At 39.9% G+C, this 18,590-nt stretch overlaps 1 protein-coding gene across 3 annotated transcripts in view; it reads right to left on the reverse strand.

Moving 5' to 3' along the window:
- sgcz (sarcoglycan zeta) overlaps positions 1 to 18,590 on the reverse strand; it is a 979,662-nt gene that overhangs the window by 129,449 nt on the left and 831,623 nt on the right. For all 3 annotated transcript variants that reach the window (XM_087988397.1, XM_043690307.2, XM_043690318.2), the window contains exon 4: positions 15,664 to 15,751. In XM_087988397.1, coding sequence (XP_087844523.1) covers positions 15,664 to 15,751 — 88 coding nt within the window. The remainder of the gene's footprint in view (positions 1 to 15,663; positions 15,752 to 18,590) is intronic.

An 18,590-nucleotide genomic window follows, 5' to 3' on the forward strand; every position in this document is an offset into this window, starting at 1 on the left:
ACTCATTGTTCTCTGAAGAGAAAAAAATCAATTTATTTCTATTTTAAATGGGCAATTTTAAAATATTTATATTTTGAAATATGTTGTATCTGCAGATGCCCTTTTGTGATACATGCACAAGGACACTCAGATCACTCTGTATCTCAGAGCTCTGAAATTTCTCACCTCTTAGGTAATATTTTTTAATCTTCCTGCCAAAATTTCATTTTTCCACATTACATTCATGTGTCGTGTCTTTGGCCATTCACCTAACCTAGCCTCCTTGTATTTAGATTACATTTAGATTTAGATTACATTACAGTGTGGAAACAGGCCCTTCGGCCCAACAAGTCCACACCGACCCGCCGAAGCGCAACCCACCCATACCCCTACATTTACCCCTTACCTAACACTATGGGGTAATTTAGCATGGCCAATTCACCCTAACCTGCACATCTTTGGACTGTGGGAGGAAACCGGAGCACCCGGAGGAAACTCACGCAGACACAGGGAGAACGTGCAAACTCCACACAGTCAGTCGCCTGAGGCAGGAATTGAACCCGGGTCTCTGGTGCTGTGAGGCAGCAGTGCTAACCACTGTGCCACCGTGCTGCCCACAACTTAGTTTCCTACCTATCTTTATGTCATCAGCAGATTTGGTATACATATCTTACAACCTTACATCTAAGTCATTTAAATAATTGCAAACATTTGGGGTTCTAGCACTTAACCCTGTGGCACTCCACACATAACATCTGGTCAATCTGAAAGTGATCCATTTATGCATAATTTCAGCTTCCTATTAGCCAGCTAATCTTCTATCCCTGCTCATATGCTGTCCTTACGACATGAGATTTGATTTTTTGCAAAAATCTTTGCTGTTACACTTTACCAAATGCCTTCTGGAAATCTTAGTGCAGTGCATCCACTGGTTTCCCTTTGCCAATAGTATATGTTACCTCTGCAAACAGCTCCAACATATTGTTCAAACATTATTTCCCATTTACGAAACTGTGCTGACTCTGCCTGTTTACTGTGAACTTATCCATGCTCCCTCCTATAACATCTTTAATGACAGTTTCTAATGTACAAGCCTGCTTACAAAATGGCGGCACTTGGGTAGGCAGCGTCCAGGCTCTTGAGCCCAGATCTCATCCACTCTTACTTTTCTCTTTCCTCATTTCCTTCTTTTCTCAGTTTTTATTTTGTTTTTAGTGTTTCTGATTTACCATTTGGAGGCCGTGGAGGGAGCAGCGGTGATGGAATGTGGCAGCAGCTGTGGCCCAGCGTGAACATGGATGGCGGTAGTGATGAGACAGTCATTGGCGAAGGATGGGTGCAGCGGTAGTTGGCCATGAGGGCTGGCAGCAGGTGGTGGTTAGCAGCTATACAGCATTAGGGGCTGAAGCCTGGAGTGCATCGGCTGGTCTTAGCTCAGTGTGGGTGAAAGCATGAGCCCAGCACAGGGGTGGGACCGATGCCCTCTTGGGAAAGCCCAACTTAGAGCATCTGCTGGCCTATGGTTCAAGAAAGGACTGTAATGTTTGACATTTTAACTTTATTTCTTTATTTTTCGACTTTTATGCTAAGAAAATTGAAGTGCTAAACTTCTTAACCTTTTTCGTTATTTTCCTATTTCTGTAACTAAGAATTTGTACCTATCCAAGATGGCACTGTGTGTGGCAAAATTGTACTCTTTTCAGTGCACCCTGTATTTGAGAACACATGATAATCTGAAATCTAGATCTAACACTTCCACCATGATAAACCTTAAAGTAATTGACCCGTATTTTCTTGCTTTTTGTCTCCCTCATTTTTGGAATAAGGGAGTTAGTTTCATGATCTTCCATGACTCCGCAGTGTCACAGAGTTTGATATGTGATCGGGTTATCTTCAGCTAGTTCAAGCAGATCAAAGCTAGATCTTGCAACTTTTTTTTACTCATGAAAAGGTTTATCAGTACTTCAGAATGCTTTGTCGATCAAGAACATCACTTAGTGCATTCTGGTAGATAATTTCTTCGGTTTTATAAGATGTTGAGGGATCACACAAGTTACTGTTTGTAGTCCTTTTCAATCTCTTTTCCATGGACAACACAGTTTAGATAAAAATTAACAGCAATGACCACTCAAAATACAAGAACAAATCCACAATCACAGCTCCCAAGATTGACCTTTTAGGGTACAGATAGGAGCAGAACACATACATTAACATCCAAACCATTCATGTGCAATTGACCCCACAAAACATCCAACTTATAACACAATTTCATTTCTAAGGGTAGTGTGGTGGCTCAGTGGTTGGCAATGCTGCCTCACAGTACCATAGTCATGGTTTCAATTCTACCTTGGGCGATTGTCTGTGTGGAGTTTGCACATTCTCTCTGTGTCTGCGGGGGTTTCCTCTGGGTGCTTCGGTTTCCTTCCACAGTCCAAAGATGTGCAGGTTTGGTGGATTCACCATGCTAAATTGTCCATAATGTTCAAAGATGTGCAGGCAAGGTTGATTAGCCATGGGAAATGCAGGACTGCAGGGATAGGGGGCTGGATCTGGATGGGATTCTCTTCAGAGGGTCAGTGGCAACTGGATGGGCTGAATAGCCTGTTTCCACACCATATGAAATATATAGAAATTATAGAGCTTCTGTGGAATCTACTGTGCAGAGATGTACAATGGAAACAGTCAATCATGAACAGACTTTGCTAAATTAAACAACAGATAAGACAGCATTTCTGCTTGTTTTCATGCATCTAAACCCACATTTAGTGTCACAACAGCTATATTAGGAAATGTAGTTAGATCTACATTCCAGTAGTCCATTGAAAGAAGTGAATTAACAATCATTTATACATCACACTGTTGCTGGAAACATTACTGGAGGCACTAATCTGTATCTATGTTGTAAAAATTATCATGTGTGTCTCTCTGCTCGAAAGTTTACTTTCCATACTGATCATAAAGGCTTGACAACATTTTTAGTTATATCAGGACCTGTAGGTCTATCTTTACACATCCACAAATGGTCAGTTTGTCTTAATCACTCCAACTTTGAGATTAACTATCTAACATGTTGATTCAACTGAGTAGTTGACATGCTTAGCTGTACTTATATTGTGAACAATTTTAGTAGCTCTAAAGAATAATGACAAGGGAACAGGAGCAAGGAAACTATACTTTAAGATTGGGTTTGAGTTCGCATAATCTTTGGGTTGACATAATCTGTTTCATGTGCAAAGCAGATCAATGCGTTGCTCAATTATCAACTCATCTGTTAAATGACAACACAAATTAGAAAGCAAGCCATTTGTCGGAGAGAAAACCAGAAGGTTTCATGGACAGTCATTATGAGGATATACTTCCTTTTCCTCTGAGCAATGTTATTCATTGACACTTGCATGGTCAAAATCAATTCGGCATTCCTGATGAAGGGCTTTTGCCCAAAACAGCGATTTTCCTGCTCCTCGGATGCTACTTGACCTGCTGTGCTTTTCCAGCACTACTCTAATCTTGACTTTAGATCTAATCTTGACTTGCATGGTCAAGACGATCACATGGAAAAACAATCCATAGATTTAAGCACAGACTACAGAAAGCTTTATATGTCATCACCTATTCCTCTATTTGAGAGTCATGTTCTAATTACCAGCCGCTTTACACACAGATAGCCAGCACTAATTTTGTCTAAAGACCTTGATCCCTCCCTCTTATAACCTTGACAACCAGCAGGATGACTAAGCCCTTGAAGTCATAAAACCCCTACAGTGTGGAAAGAGGCCTTTAGGCCCATCGAGTCTGCACTAATCCTCCAAAGAACGAATCCATCCTGTCCCCATGCTATCCCTGTAACACCGCATTTACCATGGCTAACCCACCTAGCCTGCAGATCCCTTGACATTATTGGGCAGTTTAGCATAGCCAATCCACATGACCTGAACATCTTTGGACTGTGGATGGAAACCAGAGCACCCAGAGGAAACGCATGCAGACAAGGGGAGAATGCGCAAACTTCACACAGATAGTTGTCTGAAGCTGGAATCAAATCCCTGGCACTGTGAAGCGGCAGTGCTAACCACTGATCCATGATGCAGTCCCTGAACATGTACAAAACATGTCTCTACAAACTATGTGCTTCTGGCTGAAACCTGTTCCAAGATGGTGGCCATCTTGTGCACTTACTGAGTTTCTTAACTGGCTTCCAGTGTACCATCACCTCTGTGGGCCTGCTCTATCCCTGAGTCAGTGGGGAGCTTGCACCTCTATCAAATTCAACATGGTTCTCAATAAGTTCACTGTGAGTTCTTTAATTACTTCAACTGGAACCATTTGAGATTCACAAAGTTACTTGGGCCGGGCAGATATAAATGAATGTGGCTCAGAAATAGTGGATGCAATTCTGGAACAGCTTCAGCAGACTAGAGGGTTGTGGAATGTAACCCCATGATTTAAAAAAATGGAGAGGGAGAAGACTGGGAATTACAGACAGGTTAGCCAAACATCAGTCTCAGGGAATACACTGGAGTCCATTATAAAGGATGTGATAATAGGACACTTGGAAAATTTCAAAAGGATTACACAAAGTCAACATGAATTCATGGAAGAGACATAATTTCTGACATACTTGATAGGTTTTGTTTAATGTGCAGAGCTAGCAGAATAGATGAACATGAATCAGTGGATATGGTATTTAGATTTTCAGAAAACTTTTTATAAAGTCCCAAATAAGAGGTTAGTATACAAATCAAAGCATATGGATTTGATGGTAATATGGACTGAGTTGTTTAGCAAAGAAAGAGAGCAATGAGAGGGTCAGTTTTGCAGTGGGAGGCAAGTGACAAATGGGATATGTGGTCAGTGCTTAGAACCCAGATATTCATAATATGTATCACCATATTGCATGAGGGAATCAGATGTAATGTTTCCAAGATTAATGATGACATAAATCTAGATGGAATTACAAAATAGTGAAGAAGATATAAAGAGGCTTCAGGGCAATTTAGACAAGTTGAGTGAGTGGGTAAATGCATGGCAGATGCAGTATAGTGTGGATAAGTGTGACATTGTCACTTCAGTAAATGGTAGAGCATTGTTTAAATGGGTTGAGAAATTTTGATATACAAAGGCACCTTGGTATCTTCAGATGATAGTCATTGAGGTAAGCATGCAGGTATAACAGACAATGAGGAAGGCAATTAACATGTTGGCCTTCATTGCAAGAGGGCTTGAGTACAGGAGCAAGGAAGTCTTACTACAGCTGCACAGGATCTTGGTAAGACTACACCTAGAGTTTGGCATGCAGTATTGGTCTCCTTACCAAAGAAAAAAGATACTTGTCATAGAGGAAGTGCAATGAAGATTCACCAGACTGATTCCTGAGTCAGCAAATTTGGGGAGAGACAGGGACAACCAGGTCTGTATTCACTGGAGTTTAGAAAAATGAGAGAGGATTTTATTGAAGTGTATAAAATTCTGTGAGGGCTGGATTGACTAGATATAGAGATGAAATAGATATAGGGTGTCCATAACAAGGGATCAGAGTCTTGGGATGTGCGATGGGCCACTGATATTGAGATGAGGAGAAATTTCTTCATTTAGAGGATGGTGAGTCAATTGGATTCTCTTCTATACCAGGCTGTGGAGGCCAAATCACTCATATGTTGAAGAAAGAAATAGATTTCCAGATTCTAAATGTCTCGAAGGGCATGGGGAGTGTGTGTAGGAATGTGACACGAGGATAGAGGATCGACTTGATCATGTTGAATGGTGGGATGAGTTCGCTAGGCTGAATAACCTACTCCCGCTCCTATTTACTACACTTTTAAATAGAGAGTCACAAATTATACTGTCCATATCAGATAGGTACAGTATGGCGTTAAAATCAGATCAAATCTTCATCTCCTCTTTTACACTGAAAGTAACACTTCCTTCACACTGTCTCCTTTAACAGGTATAGTATGCAGTCAAATAAAGAGTAAATTTCCATCTCCTCTTTTACACTGATAAAAAAGCTTCCATTACACTGTCCCCATCAAGCATCCCCAGGACAGGTATATTACAGGACTAGATGTAGAGTGAAACCCCCTTGTCTCGTAAAGCTCTATATGTTCTATATTTATATCTTCCCAAGGTTGATGATCTCACTGACAAAATTTGCTGGTGACCTAATAATATTGGGAAACCAACACATAGCCAATACCTCAATGTTTTCTCCTGCCTGCTGCTGTTCCTACTCTCAGTGGGACCTAAATACCTATTCCTGGGATTTTGATTCTGGAATAACAGGTCGTCATCCATATGGATACCTGCATCAAATAGAAGTCATGTGCCCCACCTGGGCCTTAGGTAGTGCAAACCAGCAGCAAACCCAAGCTTGCAGTCTCTGAGCACTGGTCTGTCATCTGCTGGGGTGGTCATATTCAGCTGAAGTTGAATTCCACAATTATATTTGACAGGATCTTCTGGGAGGCAGTTCTAAATCAGGCTAATGAGCTTTGCATGGGAAATAACTCCGAGCAGCATATGTTCGCTAAAAATCAGTTGAAAAAATGAATTATTTCCTGCACTGTTAGGCATGGAGGTGGAGAAGAAACTGCCAGGGTTTATTCTAACACATGTTACTCTGTCCCAAAAAGTTTTAATAGAAGGCCTTGCTTGTAGCTTATTAATTTTACTCACAGGGCCTTTAGCTCTACTCTCATAGATCAAAATAAATGACACGCTTGGATTCACATTATTCAGTCTTTTTAGCATTTTAAATCTGCACTTAAGGATGTCAATTAATTGAGAGCAAACTCAAATAAATTAATTCAGGAATGTTTCCTTGAAATATAATGATCCAACTGAAATGCCAAATAGGGTTTAATTACAATGACTGATTTTGGTGAAGTTTATAAAGTGTAGGTTTCTTTGAACTAAATGGTTCATGATTTTCTTTTAGATTACTTACAGCGTGGAAACAGGCCCTTCGGCCCAACAAGTCCACAGCGACCTGCCGAAGCGCAACCCACCCAGACCCATTCCCCTACATTTACCCCTTCACCTAACACTATAGGCAATTTAGAATGGCCAATTCCCCTAACCTGCACATTTTTGGATTGTGGGAGGAAACTGGAACACCCGGAGGAAACCCACACAGACACGGGGAGAATGTGCAAACTCCACATAAAGAGTCACCTGAGGCAGGAATCGAACCCGGGTCTCTGGCGCTGTAAAGCAGCAGTGCTAACTACTGTGCCACCGTGCCACCCATTTTTGAAATGGAAATAAATAACATGAATTTATAGCTGGCTTTTATGACCTTAGGAAGTTGCAAACACATTACAGTAATTACATTTTCTGAAGTATAATCGTTATGCTAAGGTGAGTCTCAAACTCAGTGAAGGCATGTCCTAGTCATCACTTTAGAAATAGACAATGCTCATCTGGAAGCTTCTGGAAGTATCCTTTCTAGTTAAAATTGACACCAGACAGGTGGCTAAAATGTCTGCTGAGATCAGGTGAATTCTGCAATTCCTGCCTCAAACTTCTGGAAAGTCACTCATTAAGTAACAACGGGTGGAAACATCTGTTTGAATGGAAATACCTCGATGGAATTTATTTGTGAAATTTGCCATGACTAATTGGTTGTGATATATTAAAAACCTAATGTCAATGAACTTACAGGTGTCCTGTTGGAGGCTCATGTGGCACAGTAATAGTGTCCCTACCTCTGGGTCAGATGGTTCAGGTTCAAGTTCCACCTGCATATTATGACTGAACAGGTTGACTAAAAATATGTTCAGATTTCCTGTCTTCAAGTTAATACTCAACTAAGGAGAACTAAAATCACAATAAGTTAGGTCTGTGACAGAATAGCAACAGGAAGAGGAAGTGTCATCTTCACTTAAGAACCTGATGTATGTAAAATCTCAAAACTGTCTCGCAGTCTGATTCATAGCACTAAGTCCATCCTTAATAAATTGGAAATCCTTAATATCACAACTGCCTAGTTTTGTGACCTGCTAGATATTCATCTCCTTAAGGGAATCCTATTAAAGATCTGGATAGCTGACTTTAGCTATTTGAACTCATCTAAACTACAAAACATGAAAATATTCCTTTCTTTACCAGAGCTTCTATGACTACTCGTCTACAACAAGTCAGATACAAGAAATAGCAACTACGCTTTTGATTTACTTGTAAAAATATACTATTCTCTTTAACCATATCTTTCTTCTGGGTATGAGTAGTGCAGTGTTTATTGTTTTGGGAAGAATGTGTGAATAAATAATTCTCTTTTAGATTAGATTACTTACAGTGTGGAAACAAGCCCTTCAGCCCAACAAGTCTACACCAACCCTGTAAAGAGCAACCCACCCAGACCCATTCCCTTAACACTACAGGCAATTTAGCATGACCAATTCACCTAACCTGCACGTTTTTGGACTGTGGGAGGAAACCGGAGCAAACCCATGCAGACATGGGAGAATGTGCAAAATCCACACAGAAAGTTGCGCCAGGCAGGAATTGAAACCAGGTCTCTGGCGCTGGGAGGCAGCAGTGCTAACCACTGCACCACCATGCCACCCATAAACATTAGCTTGCCCCCAAGGATTACAAGAGCAGTGACATTACCACTACACTGCATACAAAGATAGCTGCTATTATTTAATGTGACCACACAAGCCAAGAGGCTAAGAAATACATACATCATCCCCTTCTGAAATCGCACTGATTTATGGAAAAGGAGAAGATAAAAGGGTTTTGATAATCTCCTCAGCCTGGCTCTAGATGTACAAATGTGGAGTTCAACACAAGTGAAAAGCAGCTCTGCGGAGTCAAGACATTCAGCTGTAACCTATAACTACAATTGAAAGCAAGGTACAGACTATGTTTGGAAATATTTTCCAGGTTTTACTTCTGATTCATGCTTTGTCCCTAGAAGGCACTGCCTGGCAGAATAAGCATTGTTTATTTATTCACTTTTCCACTGAAACTCTGACAGATTCACAACATGTATGATTCATCACCAAAACTTCCACTGACCTTGCCCTAAGCTTTCCCTCAGACTACAGAATGGGGCTATGTGATTACTTCCTAAGATAGTTCCTTCTTTCAATTACTTATTTTTTTCTGTTGGGAGATGATGAACATAATTATAACATAATTTTCTGGAGGTTAGAATTAATCCTCCCTCCTCGAGTCTTTAATACTTATCCAATATTAATCCAAAAGTTCTTCCAAATACAAAACTAAAAACTACAACTACCTTCTTTATTTTCTTCAGCAGGAAATATATTTTCTACAATCTTAACATTTTAATTTTCTTTTCAATTAACAGTAATTTTCTTTTGTAAATTTCTCTGTGATAATGGATGGTATTTTTCTCTGTTGTTTCCTTATACAGCAAGTGAAGAATAGTTGTCTCTTCAGTTATCATTGCGGAATTATTTTTAATCTTTTAGTGAGATTGTTAAATGTCAGATTGGGTACTAGTCCACAGCTCTCCTTTTTTGATCCTATTCAAGTTAGTGACCTTAAAGTTACTTACAGAGAGGCCAGGATTGTATCCTTTGGAGGTTAAAAAGACCAGAAGTGACTACAAGATGAAAAGATTCTCCCTCTTTCGGGAGAATCTAGAATTAATGGTCAAAGTTTAAAAATAAGGAGCTGCCCATTTAAGACAGAGATGAGGAATTTTTTTTGAGGGTTCTGAGTCTTTGGAATTCCCTTCCTAAAAAGCCAGTGGATTCACAATCTTTACATATTTTTAAGGCAGATGTAGATAGGTTCTTGATTCCCAAGAGGAAGAATGATTGCTGGGGATATGCAGAAATGTAGAGTCAGGTTTAAAATTAGATCAGGAATGATCTTATTGAATGATAGAGTGGACTGAAAGGAGTGAGGGGCCTATTGTTGATCATTGTGTGTACGTTTTCTAAAATGACAAATCGATTTAAAACAGGTCAGTTTCAATGGGCTACATGCCATGTTCTATAATGCTTGCAAATCCTTCAAGCAAATCTACTGTTGCCTGAGACAAGTAAACACTGAGCATTGAGAAAATCTGTTTTAGGATCCCTTCTGAATTGGGTGGATATTGAACTAGCTGTGTTCAGGAAAATTGGATCAAAACGTGACCAAGCCAATCATCTGTAAAAGGACTATAAAAGGTTGTCACCATGAAGCTTCCTTTATTAAAATACTAATTCATGAATCTGGAGCCCAGAGCCAATCCTCTGGAATGGTATGGGAGGCTGCCCCTTAACTTACTCTGCTAGGATCTCCTGACTGACTGGTACCTCCGTAGAACTCAGTAAAGACTACACCCTCAGACATTGAGACATTACTGCTTAGTTGCTGCACATGCAGTGTATTTGCTACATAAACTGCTGGACCATGGTGCAGCTGTGGGACTGATGTAGCATGGTGCCATTTAGGAAGGTGAATACCACGTTGACTGAGGACTGCTGACCAGCAAGGCAAGCTGCTTAGTTTTGTGACTGGTCGAATTGGCACGGGATGGCAACAGAGGGCAAGGCAAGATAAGGCAAAGGTATGGATGCTGCAAGCAATTGAGGTACTTGCTACATTTGCAAGTACTGAGAAAGCAAGCGAGCAGCCCTGAGATACAAACTGGTATAAACCATGAACTGGGTGCCCCTCTATGCATACAAATTATTCTTGTTGCAACCTTTGAATGCTTGATGCAGATGCACCCTGTAATGCTAGTCTGTGCTTCCACAGCTATTGTATTACAGCAGTGACATGATGGTCCTGAGGGATTGAGATGTTCTGAATGCCAATGCCTGTGGAAGAGGGGTGTGCATGGTTGATGGTTGTGGATTGTGCCCTAACGTGTAATTCAGAAGTGCTTTGGAACAAGTGGAAAATTGAATTTGCCAGACACCCATGCCAGTTTTCATGTCCAGCTTTCCCAATACCTAGCTAGTCTGGAGAGCTTTGTAAGATAGAATGCTGAATACCAAGAGGCAAGTTGTTGTGTTTAACAAGAAATAATTCCCTTTAACTGACGCATCGCCTAGTGAGAAACTCGTCAGACTTCTTATGAAAAAGATGGAGCAAGATGCTGTCGGCATGAAATTTCCAGACTTCCCCTTTGATTCTGGCACAATTTTGACCACACTGACCTGTTTGAGATTCTATCCAGTGAATCTACCAAGGCATGCCTGGTGATGTAGCAGAAACCAATAAGACCTCGGACTTACCTGAGGTCATTTATTAATAGCCAAAACTTGATTTGTAGCATTGTCCACAAGCTGTCAGAGAAGTCATTATAGACTTCTGCTCATACAGTAATTGAAATGCAGCCCATGACAAAATGTTGACTGGTTCTCAAGCTTACCGGCTGTTGCACAAGGATGATTCCCAGAACCTAGTTTGCATCAACAGAGCAGAACTATCTGAAAATTGTCATGATGAAAATGAAAACCATGAGGTGTATAATTTGTGACTGGTTTATCATTACGTATTTGCATCATTGGTGGAAGTCAAAATGACCCTACTATCTGTATTGATGGATGACTGTGATGCTCACTGCTGTTATCTTGTGTCTGTGATGATAGATGACTGCTTCACAGTTATTACCTTGTCCTTGCAACTGAAATGATTGATGTTATGTTTTATACTGATGTTTTTTCTCTATCTGTGATGAGTGATGGCTGTCTCTATTATTTTCTCAATAACTTTATATTATTTCTAACCTCTCTGAAAAAGATCATCTTCTTTTCTTATCACTGCTCTTTCCCCCCTCTCTGATTTCTCCTTATTATCTTACAAACTGTCTTTACTTTTCAAAGCATTCACTGTAAACAAAATGAAAGCTGTAGTTGTAGATAATATATTTCAGAGTGAAGAAGTCCAATGTCTTTTTTGTTATTCAGTGCCCAACTTGTTACTTCATTAGTCACTTGGTTTTGTCTTTTTGACATTTTAGGAAACACCGAGAAGTATTTGAAAAGTTAGCAGACTGATTGTTAACCCGTTGAACTGCATCGTTTCACCTTTCAATGGGCAGCAAGTTCTGAAGATGGACATGAATTTAAACATTTTGGTTTCGAGGCCTGGGTGCCAGGTATAAAAAGAATACCTGCACACGAATCACTTCTAGTCATAAACAGAGAAAGGTTATAATTGCAAAGGAAATTTCTCTTAATCCATCTGTTCAAGCTCAAGCCTGTGACAAACTTGTAAAGGCTGTTTTAAAATCATGTTATTTTTCTCATTTACACAGACACAAAGGACAGAAAGCATGGCTCACAAGTGCCTATTGGTTCAGGGTTGAGTGTAGTACCAAATTAGCCATCTCCCAATTTTCATTTCCACAATTTGCCATTATGGAACTGCAAACAGGTTTCAGGGAAGAAAGCCTGGTCAATCTCAGATCAATTTATGGTTGGATCATTTTGAAACTCAGCACCCCAGCCAATGTCTTTAAACTAGCTCTTTAGGCTAGTACACACTCAACAGCAGAAAGCATTTGCACTGACATTATATAAAAGGTTCTCAATTACTTACTTGTTAGCCACTATTTGGCAACTTCTGGCTGCTGCTAAAATTTATAAATATTTACAGACTTCCATATTTCATTCAAATGGCCAAACTTAATATAGTGATCAAAGTTTGTGAGAAGATTTGTAGCTCGGGTGCTCGCTGCTGTGGTTCTGTTCGCCGAGCTGGAAGTTTTTGTTGCAAACGTTTCGTCCCCTGTCTAGGTGACATCCTCAGTGCTTGGGAGCCTCCTGTGAAGCGCTTCTGTGGTGTTTCCTCCGGCATTTATAGTGGCCTGTCCCTGCTGCTTCCGGTTGTCAGTTTCAGCTGTCCGCTGTAGTGGCCGGTATATTGGGTCCAGGTCTATGTGTTTGTTGATGGAGTTTGTGGATGAGTGCCATGCTTCCAGGAATTCCCTGGCTGTTCTTTGTTTCGCTTGCCCTATAATGGTAGTGTTGTCCCAGTCAAATTCATGTTGCTTGTCGTCTGCGTGTGACAAGCAACATGAATTTGACTGGGACAACACTACCATTATAGGGCAAGCGAAACAAAGAACAGCCAGGGAATTCCTAGAAGCTTGGCACTCATCCACAAACTCCATCAACAAACACATAGACCTGGACCCAATATACTGGTCACTACAGCGGACAGCTGAAACTGACAACCGGAAGCGGCAGGGACAGGCCACTATAAATGCCGGAGGAAACACCACAGAAGCGCTTCACAGGAGGCTCCCAAGCACTGAGGATGTCACCTAGACAGGGGACGAAACGTTTGCAACAAAAACTTCCAGCTCAGCGAACAGAACCACAGCATTAATATAGTGATGTTGAAAGGCTTTTCTTGGCTTCTGTAGAAATGGTTTCTCCCAGACGTTGTGCAGTTGTGTATAGTCATTAGGAGAATTAACCACTGGTACCTAAGTGAACCTCTTAATCTTGCACTTAATTCATTTACAATTGCCTAGATCTTCCAGTCTCTGGATCATCAGAGGCAGACCTATGAATCAAAATGTGTGTAGGGATGTCGCAGAAGTCCTGACGTATTGGACTCCCTGGAAAATGTCAGAAAGTTTAACTTGCCAATGGATTGTCTCTAAAATCTCAGTCGTTAAGTTTGAACTGGACTCCACATAGCTCCATATGTGAATAGTTACCCTTGAAACCATTAGAGACAAAAAATCTTAGTCTAACTCTTGTGTAACTACAGCAATGATCTCCCAAACATTCAAATGTATCAACATCATCTCATCTCAAAGCTTCAACTAACCATTCCAGCCCAGACTACACTGAGCCCGCCACCTGATCTTCCATTTAATCCACTCCTGCCTGATCCAGCTACAATTCTAACCTGACTTATCTATGGCAATCCTGATTCCTGATGAAGGGCTTTTGCTCGAAACGTCGATTTTGCTGCTCGTCGGATGCTGCCTGAATTGCTGTGCTCTTCCAGCACCACTGATCCAGAATATGGTTTCCAGCATCTGCAGTCATTGTCTTTACCTCTATGGTAATCCTGAGTCCAGATTACTTCTCTGACTTGACACTACACAACCCCCCTACTACACTCCCTCCACTGCTAATTACTTCTTCTCAGCATGACCTGACTGGCCATTAACCCACTTTATCAACTCCCTACCTCACACATCCTACCCAGTCTTTCATTCATTTACTCATATTCACACTGAGCATTTAAAGTTAGCATTCAGCAGCTAATGCTGTAAAAACAAGATCTGACTTCTCTTCCTTCCCCCAATCTGATGGAGCTCTAAGAAGTCATAGCCACACATTTTTGGAGAAGTTGTTCTGGAAGATCTAGTAAGACATGTGGAGCAGTGTCAACTTAGAGATAAGTTTAAACTAAGTGGCAATCTGATGATTACTGCCCCTTGAAAGATCCAGACCAATATTTCATCTGACTGTAAGATACAAACATTTGTGCATATGGAAGGGGTAATTCAAAATATCCAATATTCTGTGGTTCAGATCCTTCTAGTACTCTTTCAATTTTAAATATATAATGCTTAGTTGATGATATAATAACGGGCAATTGCACAGGAAAGCAGGCTGTCAAAAACTTTCTGTGAGAGCGAGATTGAAAAATAAGTGTTTAGTCCAATCATTTGGCTGTTGAGATTTTTATGACTAGGGGTGGAAATCACATCCAACACATATCCCATTTTATCTCAAATCCACATGCATGGACTCTCTAGCAGATCTCCAGGCAGTGATCAGCTGTAGTACTCAGGCAGACCTCAGGTTCCGAACCAAGGAATTCTAAGGTCAACTGGATCACCCCAACCATAATCTGCCAAGTACAGCCATTTCACACAGACCAAACTGAGACCTTCTGGGGTGGATGACTCAGCTACATGTTCAGTTGATTAACTGAGCTGCTGACTTTTTCTTTTACCCATTGCAGAGATGTATGCATGTCATTTTAATAAGAAGTACTTTGATTTCTCAGAGTGTAGTACTGTACACATTAAAATTCACACCAAAAAACTGTTCAGCAAATTTATCTATCTTTATGCAAATGATTTTATTCCTTCACAGGCCTCATTCCATAATTCAATAAGGTTCTGATGATTATTCCTGTTTGACATGTAGTTGCATATTCATGTCAGAAATGAACTGAACAAAGAAGAAAGCGCTAACTTTATTCACATATCAAGCCATTCGAAGATTAAAGTTTCTTTAAAAGTCAATTAAAAATTAATTGACTCACTAGAAATCAGCAGCAACATGCATAATGTGAAATTTTGATTTTCTGTCAGATTTCTCCCCAAGTGTCAGATGTTACAGTTAAAAGAATGTTAGAGATAAAATGGCGATCATATTATAAATCTAGTGGATAAACATGCCGCGAGAACTATTACATTGATGGCTATGAAAAAGTAGTCTGATAAGAAGGTATCTTTTAATTAAATATTATGAATCATTTGAAATGAAGGCTAGCACTAAGCATGTTGATAAGCAAATGATCAAAAGCTGAAATATCTTCAATCAAAAGGAAGTAAAACTATTCACTTATTTAGTTCAATATTACTGTGGACATACTTTGACATAAATGTGTTGAGACTTGAGAGACTGTGTAGGCATTAATCTGAACCAATTTAATACAAAAGCATATCATCCAATTAGCTGAGAGATGAAGTGATTCTGACCAAAATGCACAATTAAAGAGTAGCAAACTCACCAACTGTCAGCTGCCCGGTAATCTGTCCAAGGTTATTGCGAGCATTCACGGTTACATTCCTGTCAGACTGCAACATCAGTGGGCTGTCCTAAGAAATAATGACAAGAAAGGAAAATGGGATGGGAAGGATAAAAATGATACGGAGGTGAGTTTGACGAATGCAACTTAAAATCACCAGGAACAGTTTACAGTTTCCTCCACCTAATTCACGGTCATTTAATTCAAATCATCTGCAACTTATTGTTGCAGGTGTTCAATTTGCACTTGACAGGGCCATTGCAATGTTATTTGCATTGCATGATTTAAACCTTTATATAATTCAATATTTTTAGCATTTAGAAATGAGTGAGTTGATCAGGAGTAGATTTCTTTTATAGAAATCTATTTTGAGGTGGTTTAACAAAACATTTACATTCTTATTTAGTCATTTCTCTTATGGATATTGTTAGCCACACAAAAAAGGAAATTAGTGACTAAATTTAAAATGATTTGTTTCATAGGCAACTCTTTGGATCCAACATAGCTCCATCTGTTTCTATTCATTGAAATACCTAAAGGCAGTAAATAAGGGGAAAAATCAAGCTTGTTTTGGTCCATCCACGGATGTGAATTGCACACAGGTGAGACAAATCATGCTTTTTTTTCCCACGTGTGCGGGGAATATGGCTAATACTGAATGGGCTAATATTAATTAATTTCCCATTCTTAATGACCCTGGAGAAAGTGACAATGTGCTGCCTTCTTGAACTACTGCAGGCCTTGAAGTGTAGGGACACCTGTGGACACCTATAGGATTCTGACCCAGTGACAATGAAGGAACAGTAATATCATTCCACCATATGGTTGTGATCCTATGTGTCTGCTGCTCTTGTCTTTCTAGGTGCTGAAGGCTGCAGCTTTGGAAAGTGCTGAGAAATGTTCCAAAGTGAGTAGCTGCAGTGCATCCAATAGATTGTGCATACTGCTACCACTGTGTTGGAGTGGAGCGGGTTGCCAATTAAACAGACTGCTTTACCCTGGGTGGCGTCAAGTTTCCTGAGTATTGTTTGATCTGCATTTATCCAAACAAACTGAGTCTATTCCATTACACTCATAACTTCTGCCTTGTAGATAGGCAATGGAGAAAGAGAGAAAGAGAGAAAGAGGAGGTGAATTACTGGAGAATTTATAGCCTTTGATCTGCTCCAGGGCCCACTGACATGTTCCAGGCCAGGGTCAATGAAAGGAACCAAAAGAGAAAATCCTGGAAAATCTCAGCAAGTGTGGCAGCATCTGTAAGGAGAGAAAAGAGCTGATGTTTCGAGTCAAAGCTCATAACTTCGGCCTTATAGACAGACAGTGAAAGGAGGTTTCCAGTTTCTAACTAAATAATGCAGGCCTGCTGATAAAACATGCTTATTACAAACAGGAATAGTAATTTTAATTTGTTCCTAACTGTTCAGGCGTAGATTATACACTTAGTCTGTAAGTTAACTTGACAATGTGCACCTCCTCTCAACTCTGCCTGGTGAGTGCACAATTTCTTTCAAATGATACCATTGAAACCTTGCTTAAATATAAACATAACTTTGATTACTATCTTTCATGAAGTTTGATATATTTTAATATATGTAACTATCATCATGAAGCTTGGAAATATTGTTATTTTGATTTCCATATTGTATTTAAAGTTATACAAATAATAAAATACCTACTTTCAAAATTGGAGTCTGATGGACCATGCAGTGCTGTTCACACTTCATTTCACCTAGAATTTGCAAAATGGAAGCAAAAATAGACTATTCTGCTCCAATCCTGCATTGCCACTCAAAGCTGGTTTACATCTTAATACCCAATGCTTTTGCTCTACATCTCTTGAAATCTTTACCTAACAAAACTCATCGACCCCCTCACCCCCATATAAAACCCTCTGTCCTTGCACCCTAATAAAACTCACATAGTATCCATTACAGACAGACCTTAGGAGCTATGCTGAAATTAACCAAAGTTCTAAACATATTTTAGAGTCCAATATGTATAGATCTTTTCATGAAAGGCGTATGTACACTTAAGACCGGAATATCATATAAAAATAAACAGTTAGGTTCATAACCCTGTATCAAATGCAGGTTATTACAAAAGTAAAATACAGTATAGGTTTGAACTCTGAAATAAACAGCAAGTGTTGGAAACAGCAGCCCAGGTAGCATTGATATTTTAGCTGTCTACACTGTCTGGATGGAAAGCTCAAGTCATAAAATTTCCTGGCTCACCATAAAAAAAAACCTATACTATTTTGACTCCTCAAATCTGCAGAAGGGTCAGCTCAGCTCTTGACTACATTCTAGTTATATTCAGGTCTGTTCAACCTTCTAGCACATATCCTTCACAGCACATCATCCAACCACTCCCTCTAAGTGTCACCCATGCCAAACTCCATGTCCATGCATCCACTCTTAAAAATGCAAGGTCTTTTTTTCACAAACTGAAGTAGAGTATTTGCTTTGGTTGATTAACATTTTTATGAGGTAATCACAATTCCTTCTTTCATTGATCTGTGTTTATTTAATGCCTGAATATTTATCTGCACAAAGTGAGGTTTTTTTCTGTACTTTTGATTGTGGACTGAAATAGGCAAAGAATTGTTTACATACCAAGAATTGCTAAAGGCTTCCTGCTGTTTGTAAAAATAAGTAACCTGACACTCATTGTAAGCACTGTGTATACAGCTGCTGCTTCAAGTAGTAGTAGTAGAAGATTCAGAAACCCAGCAGTCAAGGCTTTGTTCAAATGGAGATTCAGCCAGCAACAGTTAGCTGATTGGTCTGTTGACTGGTAGCTGCTAACTTCTGCCTGTCAACAAATATGTGATTATTTCCCAGGTAGTTGAACAATTTGGTTCTGTGAACAAGATTAGAGAAGCATTTGCATCTCCCACAGCTAGGGAG

The sequence above is a fragment of the Chiloscyllium plagiosum genome, unplaced genomic scaffold (genome assembly GCF_037043375.1).
Source record: "Chiloscyllium plagiosum isolate Xiang-an unplaced genomic scaffold, Cpla_swu_hap1 HiC_scaffold_1, whole genome shotgun sequence".
NCBI lineage: Eukaryota > Metazoa > Chordata > Chondrichthyes > Orectolobiformes > Hemiscylliidae > Chiloscyllium > Chiloscyllium plagiosum.